At 48.2% G+C, this 26,681-nt stretch overlaps 1 protein-coding gene across 4 annotated transcripts in view; it reads right to left on the reverse strand.

The window, feature by feature from the left end:
- The window catches only part of LOC139056989 (uncharacterized), a 119,568-nt gene that overhangs the window by 76,818 nt on the left and 16,069 nt on the right, over window positions 1–26,681 (reverse strand). For 3 of the 4 annotated variants that reach the window (XM_070534776.1, XM_070534775.1, XM_070534774.1), the window contains exon 2: window positions 21,157–21,254. The exons of the other annotated variant lie outside the window; for it this stretch is intronic. In XM_070534776.1, the coding sequence (XP_070390877.1) occupies window positions 21,157–21,254 (98 nt within the window). The remainder of the gene's footprint in view (window positions 1–21,156; window positions 21,255–26,681) is intronic. 4 annotated transcript variants of the gene reach the window in all.

Here is a 26,681-nt window from a genome sequence, read left to right on the forward strand (position 1 = left end):
GTACCTGGCGGCCACGGGCGATCCGGTGCCCCCCCCCCCCCACACACACAGTTTCCCGAGTACGAGGAGCGTGACGTACCATCTATAGACGAGGAGTTTACCTTGACTGAAGTCAAGCGAGTTCTCACATCCCTCAACGGCAGATCTGCCCCTGGGCCCGACGGGATCACCAACAACATGCTCAAGCATCTCGACGACGCCTCAATCGAGTTTCTTACGCACAAGATGAATGATATCTGGTGCAGCGGTCTCGTTCCCAAGAGCTGAAAAGCAGCCTACACAGTAGTCATACCGAAACCAGGTAAGGCGCCGAGCATCGACAATTTAAGACCCATGTCCCAGACATCGTGTGTTGGAAAGATGGCCGAGCACGCCATGCTTAACCGCCTCACTGACCATATCGAGTCTAACGAATGATATACACACAACATGATTGGCTTTCGATCGGGGCTTTCGACTCGGGGCGCCATGAGACTGATCAAGCACCAGATCATTGACTCTACCTCCGCCGACACTAAGGCAATTCTCGGCTTGGATCTAGAAAAGGCTTTTGACAACATATCGCATGCCTTTATTCTCAAGAGCCTGACAGAGTGTAACGTCGGCAAACGGGTGTACAATTTCGTGGGCTCGTTCCTTTCCTCAAGGTCCACTAGACTAGACATAGACGAGTTTTTGACCCATGAAATCCAGCTTGGGCCCAAGGGAACACCTCAGGGGGCGGTGGTCTCCCCGTGGCTGTGAAACATCTCCATGATCAACCTGTCGAGAGCCTTGAACAAAATCCCAAACATTAACCACACGATCTACGCGGATGACATCACCATCTGGTGCTCCAGTGGATGTGAAGCAGGTCGAGAGTGCTTTGCAAGAGGCCATCGATGTGACGGAGCGGTACCTTATCCCCACCGGGCTAAGGTGCTCGCCCGCTAAATCCGAGCTCTTGCTCTACAAGATGAGGCCCAGAGGCGGTTCACACCGGTCGTGGAAGCGAGCAAGAGAGAGTATATAGTTACATTATTCACGGGTAAGGGCTCTCCAGTACCGCAGGTAGACAACATCAGGGTCCTAGGAATGTTTATCGAGTCGAATGGGGCCAATGGAGCCGCCCTCAGACGCATTTGTTCGAAGACCGAAAGCGCCCTCGGCCTCATCCGAAGAATCGCCAACAGGTACCGCGGAATCAAGGAAGACAGTCTGATCCGCATTTTCCACGTCTTCGTGCTATGCCAACTCGCTTATTCAGGACCTATGCACAACTGGCTCGTATTGGAGCGCAACAAGATCAATGCCCTAATCAGAAGAGTCTTCAAGCTTGCCCTCGGCCTTCCCATCCGAACGCACACAAAAGACCTCCTCAATTTGGGAATTCACAACACGTTCGAAGAAATTGTTGAAGCTCAAGAATTTTCCCAGTTTGTCAGACTCTCCGATACCCCAGCGGGGCGAGCCATAGACAGTCGTCCGTCTATGGCTCGTCCATAGACGGTCGTCCGGCGAGACGGTCGTCCGTCTCGACGCTGTGAAGCTGCCCAGCGACGTAAGGTCCAAGATTTACATACACCGGATGCCACGAAATACGCATCCCACCTACAACGAAGGACGAAGACGAGCCAGGGGTAAAGCTCTGCTCACCAGTGCCCGCTTGAACAAAAACCGAACATGCTTCATAGACGCTGCTTCGTACGTTCAAGAAGAGGCCTTCTCCTCAGCGGTCATCGACTGTGATTCTAAAATCCTTAGCTGCGCTACCAGCCGCACTTCTAATTCCAGCGTTGCAGAGCAGGTTGCTATTGCTATTGCATTGACGGACAATGTACAAGACACGATTTATTCGGATTCCAAGGCCGCTGTCAGGGCCTTTCATAAGGGAATGGTGGCTCCCCAGGCCCTACGTATCATCCAAAGTGCCAAAGACATGAAACATCACTCTCTGGCGTGGTTCCCCGCCCACCTTGGAACCAATGAGGGTGCCTCAACCCCAACGAGGAGGCTCACTCGGCTGCACGAGGTTTGACTGACGTTGCGCTGGGCAACGCGTCCTCTCCTGGGCGACCCGAGCCTCTATGCTCGTACAACGAAATCTGCAAATATAATTATCTGTCCAGAAGACTCCTACCTTCGCCGCACTCCTCGCTGTGTAGGGCCCAGGCAGTCACTCTCAGACTTCTGCAAACAAGCACTTATACGAGCCCCGCGGCGCTGCACGCAATGTACCCCGAATGGTTCCCGAGCCCGGACTGTCCTCTGTGTGGTGGTTATGCCGACTTCGAACATGTCCTGCGGGGCTGCGCCTCTGCCAGTCCCCCTTTCGCTCAAGAGGAAATGATGAAGCTAATTTGTGCCCAGGATCAGACCTCTCAAATCCTGGCAGTCCAGAGGGCTCGCGAGAGGGCCGCCCGGTTTCACGTGATGGTCCCAGAGTGTGCCTAGCCAGGTGACGTGGAGTTCACTTACGTTTATAGTGGACCAAATAAAGTTGTTTCCCTCACTCACTCACTCCTGGCACCGATTAGAATACCAGCGCTATGCTTAGAAAACAACGATAAAGTCATAGAAGCTATGGCAAGGGAATTTAACGAAAACTCTGGGCATAAGGGAGAGATCCGAGAAGAGTGAAAAACTGCAAAAAGTATTACAATTAGAAAACCCGGAAAGAAGCCATCCCTGCAGGCGCTCAGGCATAGTTCACTGATGTCTTGCATGGAAAGCTCTTTCCACGGGAGATACACACTAGGCTTAAAAATTTCATTGAAGACTGGGGCTTGTTCCCGGCCACCATGTTGGGCATCCGCAAGGGCCTTTCGGCGCAAGATGTGTTCCTCCTGCTACAGGAAGTACTCAAAGGCGTACCCAAGGGTGGCGAGCGCCTACTGCTAACTCTTAACCTGAAGGACGCCTTTAGCAACATATCACATGAAGCGATACTATCCGAGCTTCATACTGCTACGTAGAGAGACGCAGACGTAAAGCTATATGCAAGTATATTTAGAAGGAAATACGCCGTACTTGTCCTAGAGGCAACAGCCCGCGCTAGCCTCCAATCGTCATCGTCGTCTTCACACTGCTCGCCTCTTCATCATCGCAAATACTGTTCCGTAGCACCGCCCCGGGGGCAAAAGCGCCGTCCCGGGGTGACTAAATGCCATACTCGGAAGCAGTGTAGTAGGCATTGAGCCGACTGACGTGCACGACATCGCTAGATGCCAGAGTAAAGGACGAGGTTGAAGTCGCAGGAGCAATTTCGCACGCCACAGGCGTCACCTGGCGCAGCATGTGGTAGGGCCCTGTGTATCGCGAAAGGAGCTTCCCTGAAAGTCCGACGAGACGAGAAGGCGACCACAGGAGCACCATCGCAGCAAGCGAAAACTGTACTTCATGGTGGCGGGCGTTGAACTGACGCTGTTGAGTAGTTTGAGAGGACGTCAGCCGAGTACGGGCAAGCTGGCGTGCATGGTCGGCCAGGGCGACGGCGTCGCGCGCATACTCGCTTGTTGAGATCGCAGTAGGAGGAAGTGCGATGTCAAGGGGCAAGGTCGGTTCGCGACCGTACAGTAGATAAAATGGAGAAAATCCAGCGGTGTCGTGCCGGGAAGAATTATACGCAAATGTGACTTAAGGAAGAACAATGTCCCAGTCGTGGTGTTCCTTGGAAACGTACTTCGACAGCATATCAGTAAAAGCACGGTTTAACCACTCAGTCAGGTCATCGCTTTCAGGGTGGTATGAGGTAGTCAGCCTGTGTTGAATGGAGGAGGAACGCACAATGTCGGCGATAACTGTCGAGAGGTAGTTACGACCACAGTCAGTGAGCAGCTTTCGCGGTCTGCCATGAAGCAAGATTACGTCATGGAAGAGAAAGTCCGCTATGTCAGAGACGCAAGTGGTAGCGAGAGCGCGCTTGATAGCGCATCGGGTGGGGTAATCAGTTGCGACGTCTACCCATTTGTTCCCAGAGGATGACGTGGGAAAGGGGCCTAGGAGGTCTAATCCTACACGAAAGAATGGTTCCACAGTGACGAGTTATAGGCTGGAGATCACTGGCAGGTATCACTTGAGGTATTTTCCGACGCTGGCAGGGATCACAGGGAGCAACATATCGTCGGACGGAGCCAGCGAGACCAGGTCAGTAGAAGCGGCGGCGGATGCCGTCGTACGTGCGGGTTACTCCAAGATGTCCTGCACTGTGGGCGTCATGCATCTCAAAAAGCACAGTCTGTAGTAGATGTTTTGGCACGACAAGAAGATCAGATCCGTCAGGCAGGAAGTTCCTTCGGTAGAGGATGCCGTCCTGAAGGACATATCGGCGAATGAATGGGCCGGTAGGTGTAGAGCAGAGACGCTAGATGAATGCTCGCAGCGATAGGTCTCGGTACTGCTCATCGGCGATGCTAGCGAAGGCAGACACAGAGAAAATGCCGTTGGCGGTACTACTGTCAGCGTGGTCAGGCTAGTCTATCGGGTAGCCAGACAGGCAGTCAGCGTCATAGGTTAGTCGGCAAATTGGTAGGTGACAGAATACGAATATTCTTGAAGGGCGTAAGGTCCAGCGTCCAAGTCTTCCTGTAGGATCTTTCAGTGAGCATAACCAGTAAAGCGCGTGATGGTCTGTGACAAAGGAACATTATCGGCCATATACGTATGCGCGGAACTGCGGAACCACTCAAACTAGGGCCAGACACTCACGCTCAGTGATGGAATAGTTGCGTTCCGAGGGTGAGAGGAGCCTGCAGACGTAACAGATAACATGGTCGTTGCCACGCAGTGTTGTGCCGGTACTGCGCCAATTCCGCGACCGCTGGTATCAGTACGGACTTCGGTAGGCACAGAAGGATCGAAATGGGCCTGAACGGGAGGCGTTGTGAGGAGTCGATTAGATGCGACACTGCAGAGTCCTCGTCCTCCTCCCACTGGAAAGGGACATCTTTCTTCAAAAGCTCGCTTAGTGGTCATGCTATGGCCTCGAAATTTTTCACGAAACGGTGTGAATACGAAGAAAGGTCGATGAAGCTGCGCACATCTTTCACACACTTCGGAACAGGGAAGTGCGTAACAGCAGGTATCTTGCCTGGATTCGTTTGCACTCCGTTAGCGTCAACGAGATATCCAAGGACGTTAATCTGGCGATGGTTGAATTGGCACTTCGATGGGTTGAGTTGCAGACAGGCTCGACGAAAAACGTCCGGGACTGTTGAGAGGCACTCGAGGTGTGTAGCGAACGTTGGTGAGAATACTATAACGTAGCCGAAGTAGCACAGGCACGTGGACCATTTGAAACCGTGAAGAAGGGAGTCCATCATGCGTTAAAAAGTTGCAGGAGCATTACATAGACAGAACGGCATTACTATGAATTAATAAAGACCGTCGGGTGTTAAATATGCAGTCTTCTCGCGGTCGAGATCGTCCACGGCAGTCTACCAGTAGCCGGAGCGAAGGTCAATAGAGGAGAAATAGCGAGCACCGTGGAGGCAGTCAAGGGCGTCATCAATCCGAGGTAGGGGATTCACGTCCTTTTTGGTAACCCTGATAAGGTACCGATAATTCAAGCAAAAGCGCATAAGCGATTCTTCTTTTTTTACCAGTACAACAGGTGACACCCTTGGACTACATGACGGTTCAATAATTTTCTTGGCAAGCACTATGCGAACTTCTGCTTGAATAACTTGACGCTCAGCCGGTGACACGCGATACGGGCGGCGATGAATAAGAGGGGCATCGCTGGTATTAATGCGATGTTTAGCAGCTGTTGTTTGGGCGAAAGGACGATCGTTAAAGTAAAAAATATCATGGTAGGAAAACAGAGCGCGGTAGAGCTCACGAGCGTGCTCGCACAGCATGTCGGGTGGAATCATTTCCTGTAAGTTGGCGAAGGTATTGGTTGACGACTGCGATTGTAGAGGATTTTCGGCTGCACTGTCGTCTACTGCAACAGATGCTACTCAGTGATCCTCGAATGAGCAAAGCTGGGCCACAGAAATACCGCGCGGCAGCACTTGTGTCGTCAAGCCAAAATTGACCACTGGCAGGCAGAAGGAATTCGTCGTAACAGCTTTATACAGGAATATTTACAAGGAAATACGCCGCACTTGGGAAAGAGGCTACAGCCGGCGCTAGCCGCTAATCGTAGTCGTCGTCTTCACACTGCTAACCTCTTCGTCACCGCAAATACTGTTCGGTACTAATATAATCGGCTGTGGAGAAAATGTCTTTATTACATTAGAGCATCCCTCACGGGCAGGGAGGCTACACTAGGAATACCGCATGTCAAATCCGATTCGTTTCCAATGCCAAACAAAGGTACCCCTCAGGGAGCGATCATCTCTCCTCGACTACTTAGCATCGCCATGTGTCGACTTGCACGCACCCTAGACGGCGTCGCGGATGACATCATCATTTGGGCCTCGTGCGGGTTGCTGGCAAAGAAGGAGCGAGTCCTCCAACAGGCGGCCACTGCAGTTGAAGATTTTGCCAGGGTCAGCAGCCCCAGCTGTGCACCCCGATAAATCGGAGATAATTCCCATCCACGGGAAACGATATAGATGTAATGGGAACATAGAAATTGAAATCGAAAATAAGCAAATCAAAGAAGTCGCTGTTGCTCGAATCTTGGGATTCTGGGTTCAGAGCAACGGCAGGGCCGGTCACACCATCAATTTGCTTAAGTTGGCGACAAAACAAGTGGCAGGGATGATTGAAATAATCACCTTGCACAACCAAGGCATGAAAGAAAGCGACACTTTCCTTTTAGTATAGCATCGTAATCAGCAAACTAAGATACAGCCTCCCTTTCACATGTAATAAAACTGAGATACGTCAATATGACAAGGTAGCCATCCTTGTTTATTCTCACTTCTTCCTCTCCTCCCCTCACCTTTCCTCTTCTTCTCCCTTACACTCCCCATCTTCTAAGCCTCACCCCAGCGGCGGTGATACGGAAGGACGTGGCTTACAGCTGCAACCTCTCATTGTCCACTATTCATATACCAACAGTCTTGAGTACGCCTTTCTGCGCATATGTTTTCGCCACCTAGAATGGACCAAGAATTTTTGCGTCGGTTCCTGGTATTCCCTTTCGCACAAGCACAAAGTCGTTTAACATGATACCAAGTATATGTCCTCGATGCCTCTTCTCGAACTGGCGTTTCATCGCTTCGCGATGCCTGCTGCGCTCCTCAGTGGTTTTGATTCGTTCAGTAGCTGAAGTTTGTCGGAAATTCCAAGCTCCTTGTCGGCGGTCAGTTTCGGCACTTCACCATACGTGGAAAATGGGGGCTACATCGAAGGCTTGTGGTATGTGTCCGGTTATGGTGAGCAACGACTGCTTCTAGGCAGCGCTTTCATCCTCCTCAGAAATTTGGGTACATGGACTTAAACTGCTTTATATCACGGATAACTCTCTCTGCCAATCCACTGGCCTGGGAGTGAGCAGTGCCGAGGCACGGCCCCGCGACTATCTGCCCACTGCTGAAACTTCTTCCTATGAATGCGCGCCCGTTGTCTGAGGCTACGACTTTCAAATTCGAAAACATCGCTTGGTGAAGATGCGCGATAACACTATTTTTATCTTCTTTTCCAGGGCGTGCAGCTTCCATTCTTGACCACTGGTCAATTGTAACTAGAAATGACTGTGTTTAGCGCGCACCAACGCTCTTCTTTTTCAACTCAACGAAGTCCACATGCACTACTTCAAGAGGTGCGTCTGAGTGACGCGGGAATACGAGCTTGTCGGGCTGGGGACGGTACTTTGCCTTATTGACCTCACACAAGTGATATGGCCGAACATATTTGTCTGTGTCTCTTTTCATATTCTTCCCTGTGAACCTTTGTAGAAGTTTATTATAGGTTCGCCCGAAACCATCACGACCACTAGAGTCGGGAGTGTCATGCTACATGTGGAGGACTTTTGGAACGTGAGTCTCCGGCACCACGAAGCTTCCATTGGCAAACTATAGACTTTCGGATCCTTCCCATAGTTTCGTCATGTTTAACACTTCATGTGTAACTTCAACCACCAGTCTAGATAACGCATCTGCACCCGTCAAACCGCTGCTACCCGGTGGATAACCTCAAAATCATACTGCTGCAGTTCGTTTATCCAGCGTGCCGGCTTTGCTCTTGGTCCGACTGAGTGAGGAGATAGGTCAGAGCCTGATGGTCCTTATACAGTTTGAACTTTTAGTCGTCTATGCACGATCTAAAGTATAGCACTGCCATGAGGACAGCAAGGGCGTCCTTCCCAGTCGTAGAGTAGTTGAGCTGCGAAGTGTTAAAGCTGCAGGAACAGTACCCTGCGACACGAAGTTGTCGATTTAGTGAAGAACTGCAGGCCCTCTGATACAGCACCGCCCCTGTACCACAATTTTACGCGTCTGTGTTCATTTCAAATGGCAGGCTGAAGTCACGTAGAGTTAAGGGTCGTTTATAGTCCGACGTTATCGGCGCGCGGGCGAGCGTCGTTCGCGTTCAGTCACGCTACGTCGGTTGCGCTGCGCCAGCCGAGATGCCATCCCCTCTATACTTCAAGGCGCGCGCCGTAGGCTGCTATCTTCGGAGCATGCGCAGAAGGTTCGCCAAGTCGCGCGCCGTCCGCAAAAGTCGTCTGCGGAGTTGTGTTGGCGCATTTTTCTTCGCGCGCAATGCATTGTGGGTCGACGCAGTCAGCGGCGCCGGCGTGCGAATGGAGCAGGAGCCAAATTGGCGCCGGGCCCATCGAGGCGCGCTGGCAGGCGCCGGTTACGTCAGAGCTGCAGTGCGTCGGACTGTAGAAGGAGTTGTTTTCGCCAACGTAACGTAGCGTGCGCGAGCGCGCGCGCGTTACGTCAAACTATAAACGGCCCTTTAGTACTGGTTTAGACGAGATGCGGCGCACTAGTTCTTAATAGGCTACTTCACAATCACCCAACAATATAAAAGCAACATCCTTTTTTGTCAACTCGGTCAGGCACTTTGTCATCTTTGCAAAGTCCTTGACGAAAGCCCTGAAGTGGCCTGCTAGTCCAAGGAAGACTCCCACCGAAGGAAGATCGTGCGGCTTCCTTAGTGTGGAAATCCGATGTACAGACTCTTGCTTAATACTTTTGGTAGCACCGTTGAACACTCTACCGAGAAAAAGGACATTGGGCTGAAATAATTTACTCTTTTTTTGTTTATCTTCAGATCGGCATTACTGAGTTCTTGTAAGACCTTCGCCAGGTGTTCGGTGTGCTCCTGCTCAGGCCTAGAATACACAATGATGTCATCAATGTAAACATTGCAAAAAATTACCATGTATGGCTTTAGAACATTGTTCATCATCTGGAAACACGCGGGTGAGTTCTTTCAGCCAAAAGGTAGCCTCTTATCTTCGTATATGTCGAATGGTGTCATGAAGGCGGAAAACCTTTTAGTCTCCTCTGACAGTGCCACTTGCCAGAAGCTTTTGCACAAGTCCAAGCGAGAAAATATCTTACAGCCCGTGGTTTCATTGATGATTTCGTCGGTAAGTGGCCTTGGAAAGGGAAGTAAGCCAGTTCTTTGTTGATTTGCCTGTAATCAGTACAGAGAAGAAACGAGCCATCTCCATTTGGAGTAATAGCGATCCGAGAAACGAAGGCAGAGGTTGATGGGCGGATTACACCGGCGTCGAGCATCGTCTGTATTTCTTCCTGCAACCAATGTTTCTTCTCTCGCGACATATGGTAAGTCTTCCGTTTAACTACAGTCTTGTCGGGAAGTTCAAATGGTACTCCAAACTTTGATGTAGCCTTCGGATAGCCCCCGACGCATATTCGCTCTGGATGCAGCTTGATAACGCCCACCGCTGTGATGGGTTCCGTTGATGTTCAGCAAGTGAAACCGAAGACATTTGGTGGTCATCTCGAGTAGTGACTTCTCCATCCCAGTAGAGGTTAAGCCGTAGCTGTTGCATGACTGGGCGAGACAAGAGCAGCGGAAATTTTACCCTATTGAGTACGACAGCTATAGTGAAGGTGCTTTCTTCCTTTATACGTGATCAACACTTCCGCCCACTCATTATACGTCTGTTCTTTGCCGTCGTAACTATGCACTATCAGAGGATAATGTTCCACGATGCTTAGGTCAGGAATTTCGCTCTTGTTTACAACTGTTATCCTAGCTCCACTATCTACTAAAGCCTTGACGTCCCTCCCTCCCATTTGCTAGCACAGAAATCTACACAAGCTTGGCACGATCAGTAAGAAAGATGGTCTCTTTAAATGAGAGAGGGTCATCTCCCGATATCAACTTGGTCCCGTTTTTACGCCCCAGTGTTTTATATTGATTGGATGAAGTACTGTAGCCGTTAGAAGCACTCACTTGATGCTAGAAAGGCATAAATATTTCATATTGGTAAGCAAGTTACCAACAGCATGTGGAGTTCGTCATTGTACCTCTTACTGCATGCTCTTCGCTAATCCTAATTTAATCAAAGGTACGAGCGACGAGTCCGATAACGTGGAGTCAGCATTATGTAGCAGCCTTCTCTTCTAAAAAAGTATTCTACCATAGTGCCCGAATTACAATTGAAGGCTATAGCGCTGTGCCAGCTCCAGGGCTTATTCTCGGTGAAAGACATTAAAAAACTCCCTCCACTCAGCCCACGACCGGTGCACTCTTTGGGTGATTCTCAAGTCATGCCATGTTTTTTCTATGCCTCCTAGGTACAAGCGCATATTCATAACCTTGTCAAGGTCATGTCGCCAACCATTTTGGCCGCATGCGTACTCCTAAAACTCAGCCAAGCTTGCGCGTTTGCAGGGGACGAACCGTCGTAAACATCCGGTTTTACCGGTTCCAACGACGGGCTCCGAGAATGCTGGAGGAAGTTCTTCGTCACGAGCTCTAGTATTTGTAGGTGGTGTTCAATGTGTCTCTGCTCGAGTTCCATTATATGATGAAACATGTATTGCGCTCTCTCATATATTCGGCCTTGTTCACTCATGCTGGTCATACACGGCTACGTTGCACCACCGTTCACCCTCTACAGTGAACCGTCCTCCGTGGAAAAGGCTTGCCACGCTCGTGCGCCTGTCGCCGTCCACGCAGATTTCTATAAAGTCCAAGCGTTGTCCTCAGTGAAACGAAGCGGATGAGGCGCACAACATAGGTTCGAGTCGTGTCGACTGCGCCAAATTCATTATAAAACTGAGATACGTCAATTAGACGAGGTAGCAATCCTTGTTTATTCTCACTTCTTCTTCCTCCCCTCCCCACACTTTTCCTCTTCTTCTCCCTTACATCACACACTACACAAAAAGAAAGAGGAGCTAGTTAATTCTATTGTCAGAGGCACCTACAGGGTGGCCTTGCGCTTATCGGGAGGCGCCCTGACAGACAAGTTCCTTGGTTTTGGTGTATACAAACATACGAGCTCAAGGCGGCAACTTTACTTTCACAAAGCCAGACACAAAGCCAGACAAGATCGGGCAGAGACATAATGGTGAGGACATCCCCCAAAACTTTGACGAGGTACTAGCAGATATTCCCGGGGCCGTTCGAAGTAAGGTCTCAGTCGCTCCTGTCCTGAGAAATATGCACAAAGACAGAAACAAAAAGAGAAGCGAAAAGAGGGTGAAATGATTAGGGAAACTAGTCAGAAACAATGATAATGACGCCTGTCAGTGCAACTGCAAGCGTGCGGTAGTCAAGATTATAGGCAATGACAAGACTAACCTAATCTCAAGCGCCTCACTCATCACGTACAGTACTAGGAAGGCAAAATGCTTCCCCATCGCCTTGGCAATCCAGGACCGGCAACGGACGGGGCAGTCGTACAACACCATCATGTCAGACTTTCCGGAGGCATGCCACATCTTTATGAACAGCCGCCTCCCTTTCAATGTTACCAACCTCCTTGGAAAGGAACTCATCAATGTATACAGACTAGTCAGGGGCCCGGAACACGCAGGACTGGAGGGGAGTTAGATAGCTGCGCTCTAGCTCGAGAGACGATGAAGGGCGCGAAGCAACCACTGCCCTCCCATTCACAACCCGCCACTTCACAGGAAAGCCGTCGAAAGGAGCAGGATAACGATCCGGCACGCATGACAACGCGCGATATTCTTGCTCACCAGTACGGCACGCGGCAAAGATACGGCTCCCCCCACATATCTTGGCAAGAAGAACACGCAATAGTTCTCCGCAGGATTCAAACGGGTGTCTAACAAAATTTATTAGGTTTGAGCAAAATTTTCCCACCGATGTATGCGCGTGCTTGTCAGTGGTGTAGCGACTCGTCACCGACCTTGTACCGCCGCTCATGGGGATGCCAAAATAGACCACCGCGTTTAAATGCCCACATAGGTATAATTTAAGGAACATAGTGGAACAATGGGAGGCTCAACTCTCCAGCTCAGAGCCGAAGGTGCAAAAGGCTCTTCTGGGTCCCGTTCCGCTAGCAGCAGAAGCCAGTGGCGTCCTGCACTTGGGGCGCCGTCCAACAAGCTCGTAATCCCCTATCCCCCTTTCCCCAGTTCTATAAAGTTATTATCTCTCTCTCCCTCTCACCAATCGCGGGATGTTTGCTCTCACGAGTGGTAGATGACCTCCTTCATGCCTGCTCCATTGAAGGTAAGCTCACCACCACTAATCATTCACAGAAGATCGGACTAACGGAGTGGCTGAACCGAACACTAACTCAGATGCTGGCCATGTATGTTTCACCCGATAAGATGGCTGGAACCAGATGTTGCCATTTGTTACGTTCGCATAGGATTCGTGACGGCATGACAGCATAGAGTACTCCCCTTGTTATTTAGTGTTTGGCCAACGTGCTGCACTGCCATTGGGTACCCTCCTTCCATGGGCTCCTAACACAGTTTTATTGCGGAAGCAATACTGCTCGCACTTTCGGCCCATCGGTGGTCGTGGTGCCTACTTAGACAGCTGCGCGGCATGTCACCCTGTGACGTCACGCCAGACCGAGAGACGGGGCCCAGCTCGCGGCATCGATGGTGGAGGCGAAGCCTTCCGCGCCTTTGCTGCGGCGCTACCGAGAGAGGGCGCTCGCTGGTGTGACGTCACGCCAGACCGAGAGACGGGGCCCCAGCTCTCGGCATCGATGGTGGAGGCGAAGCCTTGCGCGCCGCTGCTGCGGCGCTACCGAGAGAGGGCGCTCGCTGGTGTGACGTCACGCTAGGAGGATAAATGGGGCTACAGCTCAGCTCATCGCAGTGGTCGGCGTGCTGCCTTGCGCTATGTCGAATGATGTATAGCCATAGGTTCACCAAGGGCAACCATGTCCACACCATCAGTCGAAGCAAGGCGCAGCCAAGGGTATTGCTTTAGCAATCTTCCAGGCTTAACCAAGCTAACCCTTCAGCCATTTTTTTACTATTGATATCGCGATCGTTACGCAAACAAAACGCCAATGGCAGACGAAGCTTAAGAGGACAGGGCAGGTCCTATTCTTGCCATGCATTTTAGACTGACCCTTTTTTCTCATTATCTGCGGGGTTTAGAACATCAACCTTGGTGGCATTGTAATCAGCAAACCTAGGTAGCGTTATTGAACTAGGATAATTTTTTAAAGCTTAGTTTTTTGTTTTCTTTTTTTTTACTGGACCCACCAAATTTTACAGCCAGGATCTGCAGTACATTACAATTCAGTAGAATGTATGTAAGGTATGCTCAATATCTGGAAAATATCTCCGCAGCGCTTGCAGTTTCTGAAAAAAAAGGGCCAAGTGCAGCAAAATTTGGTGTTTTGAGATAATTGGCTTTGAAGGGGAAGAAAGAGCTTTATTGCAATGTAGGACTCTACAGATAAATTCTGACGCATTTTTTCAATGGCCACCAGCCTGGTAGTCCCCTCCATCACCAACACTTTTCTGTGCTAGCTGCCTTGTTTTCCGGGCCTCCTTAGTGACAAGTCGTGTAGCCCTCTGTGCAAAGTACAGTCGCCACCGGTCAGGTTCGCGCAACCACTGGACTGTCAACCGTCCTGGAGAAACTCCGAATGACCTCAAAATGTCTGCTCGAGCAATGCTGCCATCGTTAAAATTTAGCACAGCACCCATTGTCGCTATTTTCAGTGTCTTGACACCAAGAAAGACATTCTTCGGAGCGCGCTCCGATACAACGTTGTTCAACGCCTCATTCGCGGTCTGAGCTTTTCCATGGAGACATTTCTGGAGAAGCTCAGGCTTTGAGAGCTGCTGAAATACCGGCTGCACTGCCTCAAGGACCGGTACCAGGAGGGAATACTTGTGGATGTAAGGTTCGCCATTCATCTCGCTCTTGTTGAATCGGCACCTCGTGTCGGGAGCCGTTGGACACAGGCTATGCGAAGGATGGGCATAAATGGACGCCATATGAAAATAGGTGGCCCATGCGGTCTTCTGCATGTCGTCAAAGCTCCCAACATTGTCTCCTAATGGCCAAACCATAATATGTCCGATGTTTGTTGATCGCTGTGTCAGTCAAGCATCCCCGGCCAGAAATAACTTTCCCTCAGGCAGCTTGTTTCCGTTGTTTTCTTTTTTGAGTCTTCGCAACCGGGTCCCCATCCTTTTTTAGACATGGCCAATACACTCTAGCTTTGAAACGTCAACATGATCTCTATATGGCTCTGCTGCTTGCACAGCAAGGAAGGCTTCGCTGTCCCTATCTCCTAATACTTAGTGTATCGAACCCGTTGTAGTTGTTTGCTCCTTTGAAATATATGCAAAGCTTCTTCGGTCTGCATTCCTCCGCTTGAACCTTCATAGATCCGTTGCTAATGATGCTTGTCTAGGTCGGCCCGAGAGGTGGCTTTCGACACACACATTGCGAAATGTTTCGTAATTACTTCCACATCAATGACCTTGCCAGAGTCAACACTGGTTGGGGACACTATGCTAATATTTGAGGCATGCCCTCGCTTCTACCAGCTTCCGTCAAGAGCGACAGCGATATCAATATCTCCGTCATTGAGGTCCGTTGCTTTAGCTGCGCATTCCATTGATCTTTCAGCGGCGGCGGTAACATGATGCAGTAGTTCATCATTGTACCGCGAAAATTTTGGGGGCGGTTTTGGCAAGTTGAGCATCGCACACAACGTAGTCCCGGCCGCTGCTCCTTTTCCTACGCATCACAATGCATAAACAATCCTCACATTGATTTCGTAAAGGCCTGATGTTGTCCGTCTCGATGTGTCGAACCGGTGCGCTGAAAAGCACTTTACACAGTGCAGGGAAAACGCGCAAGCAACACCTTTTAGTGCACTGTCTTCAACGAGCTGCTTGTCGCTACCGCACGCTTTACAGGCACAGCTTTCGGCAATGGCACACGAGAGAAGGTCAGTGTCACTCAGGCCATAACCGCGGTCGCTATCACTTGCTTTTAGGTTCTTGAAGCGTTCCACCGAGTGCAAAAGCTTCGATGCAGACGCGGACGTGGTGGCCACGGCACCCACTCCTGGATTGTGTTGCGGAGAACTGGCGTCATCGGAGATCAATTTATGCCGGTTTCCTTGGAACAGACGTTTTTTAAAGCATTTCTTTGGTTTCGTCATTGCATTACCACTAAATACCCAGCAGCAAATTATAAACAAATTCGATTGTCCGCGAAAACACGCCGAAGCACAAGCAAAACGCCGCGCGTTGTGAATATTCCAGCTGCGTGTTAGGATTTGTTTGGCTATGTGAAATATGGTAGCTAGGTTTTAATTGTTGCCAGATGAGTGACAGCCATTTCGCTTAACGTCAGAAAAATTAGGCGTCAATTTTTTTTTTTCAGTTTAGGAGAGGCACAGATCTCGAGCATGTGTCAGAGGGTTCCTGGCTTGAGGCTGCCTATGTTTCAAAAAATGTAGATTTTTAGGTAAATATTTCGTGTGCGCGCAAATGAAACACTGGGCCATGTTAAGGAACAAATGGAGATCTTAAATTACACAAAAGTTTGCCTACCCTGTTCCCTTAAGCGACAGGGTTTATCGCTAGGAGCCCACGACAGACTCCCAACTGTGACAAAACTTTCATAATAAAAAAATATGCGAACACGTGCGAACAAGCTACTCAGCGCGCACGTTTCGTCGTTACAGAGCTGAGACGTGAAGATGACGTTAATGCCATACTAGCAGGCTTCCGTTCACGTTTACATAAGCAGATGTCTAACAAGTCTCCCAAATGTTTTGTTATTACGACAACATGCACGACACTGTTATGCAAAAACAATACAAGCCGGAAATACACGTATGGTCATATTCAGGAATGCGACCGGCTATTACGAGCAGCAACTTCGCAGATCGGAAGGAAAGCGCCAACAAAAGTTCTGTTATTCCGAACGCATGTAGTTTTACGAATACTTTCGTAATCGTGGTTACGCAAACAAACCGCCAACAACACATTTACCGAAATTGAAACGACACGGCGTTCCCTACGAGCGCGTTAAACAAACAGTGAATTGAGAAAAAGTTTCGCTGTTACGTACTTGAAAATACGACCACGTGCGAACGAGCAATTAAGTCAGCGCAGAGGTTTCGTTCGTGAAAGATGGCTGAAGAGTAAACTCCTCTTGATGTCACCACCATACTAGTTCGGATTACTTGTAAGTAAGCAGAACTCAAACAAGTCGCCCAAAAGATTCATTATTCGAAGAAACATACATGGCTCTGTTTGGTAAGAGCAATATAGCAGCCCTAAAGACAGGCGTGCTAAAATTCAGCAGCGCGGCTGGCCATATATGCAGCAAGTGCGCCAAATGCGATACAAGCTTATGCGTACAAATTTCAGCTATTCCAACCTTACGCAGTTGTACGATTGCTCTCGCATTCGCGGTTACATAACAAAAAAGGAAACAAAGCTCAATCAAGGCTATTGCGGACAGTGCGGGTCTGGAATAGTTATTTGATTCATATACTTTTGTTATTATTCACCACTGTTCAGGAACGACACAAGCGATAACTCTCGTGGACCCATTTGATGTGCTGCATGGAAGTTAGCGGTTCTAAAGATCCTCATTCAGAAATTTCTTTTGGGTGGACCCAAGCGCTGCGCAGAAACAATATAGGACAGAATAAGCTCGGAAATTTGCAGAAAAGCAGCACGATGGAACGAAACGCAGCACAACACATGGTCAATCGCCCATTGATGTTACCATCGCCGCAAAGCATGGGGATGTGCAATTCCCGTCATACGAATGGGCGCAGGCACGACGACACATTAGTCGGAAAGATTGCAGGGCTGCTAATAGAAAAACACAGACTTCATGAACTGTAACTTACATCTTGATAGACGTAAGGCGTACAGGTGCCGCGGAGATCGAGCTCCTAAGCGAACGACGAAAGCGTTGACCTGGAACTGAGAAACGTTCGTGCTGGAACTCATGAGCATATGAAACGACCACCACGTCCAGTGACAACGCGCAGACTGAACGCTGGGCGCACCAACCTTAAGGAATTCCGAGCCTACAGACAAGGGCGAAGAGATCCAATAAAACTGCGGCCTTAGGTCATGTGACCGACTAGGCGCAAAGGAGCACAAAGTGTGTAAATATGAGAGATTGGCCTTTTGACTGCCTAAAGGCAGTTACCGCTCCGTTCTACAGCAGTAGTTGCATCCGTTGCAGAAGTAGCAGTGCTCGGTTTTCTCGACATCTTCGGAGAGAACGGGAGCGTGGGACACGATTGCTTCGCTTGCTCACAACGCGTGGTAATGCACAGCAGTTCCGGTGCTCTGCCTACCAATTTGTGACGTTTCCTCCGATATGCTCGATCAGTTTCGGTCGTTCATAGCTGCTTCTACATTTATCCTCTGCACTGGAAGTTTGATCCTGAGTGCAGCAGCTTCAGAAAGACAATTAACATTCGGCGATATTATCACGTACCACGTGTTGGATTGTGTGTCTTGGTCCCACATATGTCCGTTATGGAATTTCTGTTGCAAACACCCTTCGGACATCCCTAGGGATAATGTTCTGGATCCAATTTGCTTAGATTCCAGAAGTTCAAACGTTTTTATGTCCGAAGGATGTTTTAAACAGGACACTCAAAAATTAATGTACTCATGTTATGCCCTGGACGTCTAAACCAGGATTTGGACGTTTGGATCTAATTGCGAGTTCCAGAGTGTAGTCGTCGTTCAATGAGCTGCGCTCTAATGACCGGCAGAAAAGCCCGATGACAAGTTTGCTGACTTCAGTGCAGGGAAAATCCGCGGCCGCCCCATATGAAGGAACGTGAGCAGAATCGCTCTGCGGCGTTCAGATGGAAGCTCGGAAGCTCCGGATGCCACCATATACTTCTCCAAAGCCTGCTTCCACAGGGCCCATGGGACAGGATCACCAGTTGAAGGCAGGATAGGTGGTGGCGGTTGTAATCCCGGAGCGTACATTGTAGTGATCTAGCAGGCGAAATCACCACGAAATTTGCCGTTGCATTAGTTTAATTCTCGCCGCCAGTATGCTGTATATAGAACATAGAAAATCGATGCAATCGATGCATGTACGTCATCTTTCTTCGTTGTCGCCACACGTCTCCCTCCTTCTTCCATGAATGAGAAAGTGAAGGCAGTATATTATCCAATAATAATGTATTCTGTTCCTTTCAACACAGGTCCACAATATGTATGGTAATATTAGAAGATAAACTTGGTTGAGTTGGTAGTGATCCATGTTTCGGAAATTAACGGTGCAGCACAGTTTCTGTTGCAAGAATTACAAAACAGATTCGTTATATGTAGATCTTCCGTTGTGTATAGGTTTCCCTTGTCATGCGGGAAGGCTTATTTGAGTCAAACCAGCCGCTGCCTGAGCATTAGATTAAATGAGCACTAGTCATCATTAAAAGGTACGGGAGCTTTGCACTTGTCTTTGCATTCAACATAGTGCGGGTGACGACCATTAGCGAAAAAAACCGTTTGTTTGTTCTGGCATAAAGATCAACCCACAAGGAAGATTATGGGAGCTTTTCATATTTATAGGAAAGGGGAAAGGTGCGTCGGTAGACCATTTGTCACTCTTAGTAAAAAATAGGTGAGATATTTGGAAGAAAGTGTTTCACGATTAATTGTTGTTAAGTTTGATACGGACGTTTGTTACTGGGTTTTTGGTTTTTTATAGTTTGACGCACTGGTTTTAGCCGCTTAATGACGCACTGATGTTTTCGAAGTGCGTTTCCACAACCCACCAGGATAGTTCCTAATTTGCATGTACTGTAGCTCAGTTGTTGACATCTGCTTCTGTGTTGGCAGGTGTGTATAAATGTGATTTTCGTCAAAATGAACGTTAGTCGTGAGTCAGCGCCAGTGTCGTGTTCTTTCTTTTCTTCGTACTTGTCTGTTTCGCACTGTTAATTTGCAAACATGCATGTGTTTAAAGTAACTACAGTAACGCTGCTTGTGAGTATAGTCCATCGATTTTCTCAGACGCTTAATACCTGAGCTAAAATATCTGCTGTGTTTAGATATTTTATATTTCTTTGGATAAAGTGCCTCTTGAAGAGTTAGTATTCAAACCTGAAAGTATCTTGTTTTGCCAGATATGATTGAGCAGAATAATTTATACGCAGCGATCAGTCTTTTGAGGCCCGAGTTTGTCCTCCATTCTGAGTGCTACTTCAGGTATACCGCAAGGTTGTGTGTTCGGCTTATTATTGTTTGTAATTGTGTTAACAATTTAGTTCAGGTCATACCTAAACATTCTTATTGTAATATCTGCCGGCGACTGTGTTGTTCTAAAAAAAATGTGCTCATTGTATGAGCGTCTTTTACTTCAGGAAGCATCGATACTAAATTATGAATTGTGTGAGAAAAAGGATCATTCAACATGGAGCATCGAACTCAGACACCGTGTTGGTGTAATTGATGTATGATACGTTATACATCAAACCACCACAAAAACGTCACGGGCAGGACAGCGACCTGCTGCCTGAGCACGTGTGCTGTACCGTGTCCTATACGTGGCTTTCTTGCAGTCTCGTAATTTATTGCGTAACAAGTTTAATTTGCCAGAAATGGTTTTCATGAAACGACCAACGTGCAAAACGCCCACGTTTCCACAGGTACCTATTAGTGGCTCAAAGCTCTACATCGGTGGCTTCGAAACAGTCGACATTTTATGAAAGTGGTCCGTTGTACAAGCGGCAGCATAAGACTAGACATATCGCCGTATGTTCCACTACTAGAACCCTCCGCACAGTCGATCATTATTTCTCAAGCGTAAAAAATGACCAGTCTTGATTGGCATCTCGAAGTGATGCCAGTTTGTGTGAACGGAGGGCCCATGGAACCAGTCGAAGCCATGCAGAGGTGCTTTATCATGTTTATTTATCTGCCCATGGCAGGGATGTTTTTTTTTAATTTTACGACTGCCGCTAAGATGTATTTTTGCTGTTTCAGCAAACGCACTCGAGAGAGGATAAATATTTATAATTACCTTCCTTTAGCGAAACCTACAGATACCTATATGACCACCTAAAATGAATAGGCTACCTTTAAATTAAGTTTCAAGTGAATTTACAAAACATTATTTGACGATGTTAGGGAGACTGAATAACAACTAAAATTTTAATTGATTACATCGGCTTTTGAAAAAATTTACTGTGATGGCAACCTCCGCTCTCAATTAAAACTGTTCTGTCGTTTTTTTTCTTCTTTCTTTCTGAAGTAAGGGGGCCTAAACACATACTGGGTGGGATTTTTTGTGCATGATACTATGCAGTTATGTTGTAGCATTGTCGTGGCCACGTCAGCGCTTTCACTGCGCATGTCGATGCATCCTATGTTGTTATTAAGCAGCCGGCTGAACTTGATATGGGTACGTCTCTTGTTCACCACGGCTATTCGGCGCGCACCGGGTAAGTTCTCCGTATTATTTTGTACATGCGCGTATGACAGTCTGCAATTATGTTCTCAACGTATAAATGGCGAATTGGCCAACAACAATTGTAGTAAATTGAACGTAGATGCAAAAATTGACATTTCTATGTTTCACATAATTGATTAGCTGCCTCTCAAGGAGCGGAAAAACGTTAAATTGCATGTCAAAAGGATAACCTTACCGGCAAACTGCAAAATGTGAAATGTTGTGCGAGTGTACATGTCTAATAAAAATTTAGAAGTAAGATCCCTGTCGAGTTAACAATACATTAGGGTTATACAAACATAATCTCAGGACACATTTTGGTGAGTTGAGTCCATTGTCTGTAATTTTGTGAAGAATAACATTGAAATAGCAACTCACGTCGGACCCGCGTCGCGAGTGTAGCCGAAGACGCGAACGGTTAGGCCCTCGTACGCATCGAATTTTCCTGGAAACTTGATTTGAAAGTCGCGTCCAAGCTAGAAGAACATAGTACAAGCATACGATTTACCGTACTTAGCATGTGAGACACGCAAAAATACTATTTTTTCCAGTAACAGCATTCTCGCATCATACATGATGTCTGATGGGATAGCAATATACAAAAGTACACGAACAGGACAATGTGCACAATTGTAGGTAGGCTTCTTGGGACTGAATAAATTGCTGCGATGGCAATGAAAAGCAAACAATGGTGCGTAAAGTTCATAACACACATTCTATTGTTATTAAACTCACAACTATCTTTTCTGAAACTACATAGCCGATGGAAGAAGTTTACAAGAAAGTCATGCGGAGCGAGCAGCAATTCATTGCCAGTATGCAAATGGGCTTTCAAAATATTGCATTTAGTGGAACATGAAGGCACTATCAATGCCTATACGTAACGGGTTTTCGAAACGACCTAAGTCTGTCCACAACTGTCGAAGTCATTGCCGGTTCTCAATACTCGCTGATGATTTTTACGCTCTCGCCTATTTGCGTTGTGTATTATATCTAGAAATATCTGGCCTCTTTAGCAGGTGACGTAGGCAGGGTAAGCCCTACTGAGCCCGTTGATTCTGGCTGGTCGTCAGGAACTTTGTCAAATGAAATGCACGCTGTCGTCTTGTGCTCAGTTTGGCAATGTTGCATGCAATCTCTGCCTTCTCACTTAAAAAAGTGCACTCATTCACGCAAAAAAAAAATAAGCGGAGAAACGCCTCGCGACAGAAAAAAAATGTGACAGTACCTATCTCTCAATGAATGTCGACGTTAATACGATAAGCATCAATGCACCGTAGGACACATATTGATGTGTGAGGCATGTATGTAGCGCAGCTCCTCTATCGCATTTCTCTCTGAACATGCAGCGCCACATGGCGGTGACACCGTGCAGTTGTTGCATAGAGCGTGTATCACTTTGTATTCAGACAAAGTTGTCTCAATACGCAAAACGTGGGTTTGATTCCACCCAGAATCAGGGATACTTTTTTGTTATTCGTGGAGTACCTCCTAGGCACATGCTCCGATATTAACAGAGCGGCTACCAATAAATTCCTGCAGCTCTGTTTGGTCCAGGTACCGCAGTAGAGAATAACCACATTGTTGACCTTCATCGATCGGGCTGCGTCATGAATGGATGGATGGTGGAGTAACTTTATAGAAAGGTCCTGCGAGCTACGGGACGCAAGGTCCCATAGAGCGGGCTACTCCCACGTTGAGACCGGGAGTTGTAACTCCCTGGACGCATCGTGGGCTCGCTAGACAGCCCAGAGCTGCTCCGCCAGGTCCGTGCTGCATAATGCGTCTTGTAGCCTGGCGGAGTCTTGATCCTTGTTTGCGTAGGTCCGACCACACGGCCAGAGCAAGTAATGAGCCATGTTTACCTTGAGTTTAGCTTCATTGAGCATCTTTTGCCTAATATCTTTATTACCACGGCACAGTCCAGCAGAGGAACAGATATTCCGCACTGCACCAGATACACAAGTTGGCGAGAAAGACGGTCGTGGAAGAGTAGATCGCTAGCGACACCAGGTGGTTAAATTAAAATAAATAATGGAGTTTTACATGCCAGAACTACGACTTGATTAGGACACGAGCACATCGTAATTGGATTTCTCCACTCTTTTTGCGCATGCACGAGGAGCAGTGGTGGCGAGAGAGAAATGTCGGGACTTTCGTTCCTTGAGATTTCTCTTCGACTAGGTACTACGGAGAAGAAAGTTGTTAGCTGCGTTCGTCCCTAGCCGAGCTCGCAACGCAATCGACAGAATGCGTGGCGTGTCCAAGGTGAGTTTGTTGCCATTTTGTTGTGGCGGTAGCCGCCGCCAAAAAAAGAAAGCCGACGAACTCACATTGGCACGGCAGTCTAATTCATAAACTGTTTCCGTTCCCGCGAATCTCCTGAAGTGCGCGATATGCCGACCTTGGTAAACGACACTAATCAACAATGCATGAGCACGATGTAATGCTTTGCCACTAAGACACCTCACTTCCAGACGTATCCCCATGCGACTATAAAAATTTAATATGCTACCGTCGCAGCAAAATAGCAGCAAATTCACCTTGGACACGGCTTCTTCGCCTTGCCGGCCACGCATTCTTTCTCGAGCGTGTTGCCAGCTCGGCTAGGGACGAACGGAGCTAACAACTTGCTTCCCCGTAGTACCTAGGCAAAGAGAAATCTCAAGGACTAAAAGTCCCCATATTTCTCTCTCGAAACCACTGTTCCTCGCACATGCGCAGAAAGAGCGGAGAAATCCATTTATCTGTGCTCGTGATTATGACGAAATCTGTAGTGGGAGTTTCCGGAAATTAGGACCACCTGGGGTTCTTTAACGTGCACCAAAATCTAAGTACAAGGGTGTTTCCGCACTTCGATCCCATCGAAATGGGGCCGGCAATGCCGGGATTCGATCCCACGACCTCGTGCTTATCAGCCCAACACCACACCACCAAGCATCTACGGCGGGTGCCACCAGCTGGTTTGCTTATTGACTACGCACCGGGTTTACTGAGCACAGCAGCCCAACACTATAAGTGTACAACCAAGCACGACTCAGGGACGTGGGTTGGTGGGAAAATGGCTGGAGCATCAGCCCGACGGAAATATTGGCAGGAAGGTAATATTTTAAAATCTGCAAAGTTGCCTCAAAATGCTTATCGTTTTAAAAATTGGCAGCTTTTCCCTGAAGATGATAGATTGATTGCCAAAGCAACGTAGTAGACAGCTATACGAAATTAGGATAGTAGTTTTATGTGAAGTATAAATGTGTAAACCTTCGCTTACTATCTAAATAACAAGCATGGTGTCACGTACGCACATGCAAGTACTGAAATGCCTCACTCACTCACCGCAGAATCTGTGCTCTCAAAACTACAGTGGAAGGAAGTGCAGAAGCAGCAGCGAGTGCATTCCCCTCTGTGCTGCCTCTCACTTCAGCGCAATTTAAGCTGCGAGAACAGTGCACAACCGCGCAGATCTCTTACAAGATGGGGCCCACGTGGCCGCGCCATATCCAGCTGCTCCTGGAATAAAATTATCACCCATTCCACCTCCCCCCTGAGTCTTGCGCGCGACAAAAAACTTCTCCTTCTTCCTCGTTTTCCTCTCTTCGCGCGTGTGAAGGAGCTGCTATCGTCGACTCAAGCGTTTTTCGCAAGACGAAATTTTCATTCCGCTGGAAGTGTGACGGGAGATCGCAATACCAGTGCCGACCTTTCTTTTTTACTTCAACTAACCGGTTGGTTGCACGTGTCACGGCGATCGCTGCGATTTTTCGTCGGAATTGCGCCAAGAGCTATTTCGCAGTTTGTTTTAAGAAATGGCGTCTTGCTTAACAAACGCAATGAAGCGAAGACGTAGATTGACGGATCCAATACGTAGCACTGAAACGGTAAGGGAGACTAAAAGACTTGTGCGCAGATTTGATTCTGCCATTTCTAGGTGTGCGTTGAAACACAACGTAGCAAATGAGGTGTATTTTCACGTTTGATTCGTATGCTGTATAGAGAGAGAGAGAGAGAGATAGAAAGACAAAAACGGAAGGAAAGACAGGAAGATGCATTACCAACAAGCCCACATTGCAACCCTCGTGATCCTTTTTTGAACAGATGTCTTCCCCACCAGTTCCTGATAGCGTTCCTGATAGAAGTTCCAGTTCCTGATAGAAGACACATCACCGTGTCTCACACTATACTTACTATTACTGCGAACTTCCCTCACATACCTATCTTTAACTTTGCATTGGCAAAGCAAATTTTTACGCAAAGTATTTGCCTTGCCAACATTGATTGTCTGGGCGACCATTATGTGGCAGCGTTATAAACCAATGGTTCTTCCGAGCTTCCCAGGCCCCTCGCGCCAGCTTCGGGTGCCGATCCCAATATAAAGAAAATGGTTGCGATGGACCTGTCCTCTGCGCAGGCTGAAGACCTTTATCATCCTACCTAGACATTTATTAGTATTATCATCCTACCTAGACATTTTGGACTTCGCCGATCGCCCTTTAGGCTGGACGCTCGCGGTAAAGCACGGGAATCTTACTGGCGGTGCTACGCCTATTCACCGGTGACCGTATCCAGTTTCTGCATCGGAACGCCGAGTAATTTAAAGTGAAGAAAACGCTAGATAAAAACATCATTGAGCCCTCTTCGAGTCCCTGGACGTCACCTCTGATGTTGCTTAAGAAGACGTACGGCACATGGCGCTTCTGTATAGAATACCGTCATCTGAACAACATAACTAAGAAGGATGCCTACCCGCTCCCACATATAGACGATTCTGTTTCTGTTCTGACGATATAGCTGTTTCTCTTCTATTGATCGTCGTTCTGGATTCTGGCAGATTGCTGTTGACGATATGGACAGAGAAAAAACCGCGTTCATCACCCCTGATGGTCCATACCAATTTAACGTAATGCCGTTTGGATTATGTATCGCCCCTGCCACCTTTGAGCGTATGATGGAATCATTGTTCCAAGGTTTCAAATGGTCCACATGCCTCTGCTACTTCGACCACGTCATCTTCTTCTCGCTATGTTGGACACTCACCTTGAGCGTCTAACAACTATACTTGATGTATTTCGAAAGGCGATAGCTGCAAGTTAACTCGTCCAAATGTCGTTTTGGCCACGATCAACTTACTCTTCTGGGCCATCTCGCTGACGCTTCCGGAGTACAGCCTGATCCCGAGAAGCCTCGCGCTGTCCGCGATTTTCCGGTTCCGAAGAGAGCCGTAGACGTTGGAAGTTTTCAAGGAATTTGCTCGTACTTCCCTTGTTTTGTTCCAGACTTTGCGACACTTGCTAGACCCCTCACTACTTTTTTGAAGAAAGTCGTACGATTATCGTGGGGCACTTCAGAAGACGCCACCTTCTCTCGTCTCGTCACTCTTCTAACCTCACCATCCATTCTCATCGACTTCGACCCTGATGCTTCTGCAGAATTGCGTACGGATGCCACCGGTCATGGCGTAGGTGCCGCTTTAGCCCCGCGTCAGCGCGGCCAGGATCGCGTTATTGCTCATGCGAGCCACCTCCTAGCACAATCGGAGCGCAACTATTCCACTACGGAATGAGAATGCCTTGCTGTTGTCTGGGCGGTTGCGAAGTTGCGTCCTTATCTTTAAGGTCACCCTTTATCCGTAGTCGCTGACCATCATGCTCTCTGTTGGCGCTCGTCGCTAAAAGATCCTACAGGACGGCTTGGTCGATGGGCTTTGAGGCTACAAGATTTGTCATATTCCGTGGTCTACAAGTCTTGCCGCCTGCACCAAGACGACCGTTTTCAACACTCTGCGGCCGATGCCACTCGACGCCTCTTCGTCCCCCACGACGGTACTCTGTACCGTCGCAACCTTCATGTGGACGGCTCTGAGTTGCTACTTGTAATACACACTAAGAAAAAAAAGAGTACCTCGTACT

This window comes from Dermacentor albipictus, chromosome 3, assembly GCF_038994185.2.
Source record: "Dermacentor albipictus isolate Rhodes 1998 colony chromosome 3, USDA_Dalb.pri_finalv2, whole genome shotgun sequence".
Classification (NCBI taxonomy): domain Eukaryota; kingdom Metazoa; phylum Arthropoda; class Arachnida; order Ixodida; family Ixodidae; genus Dermacentor; species Dermacentor albipictus.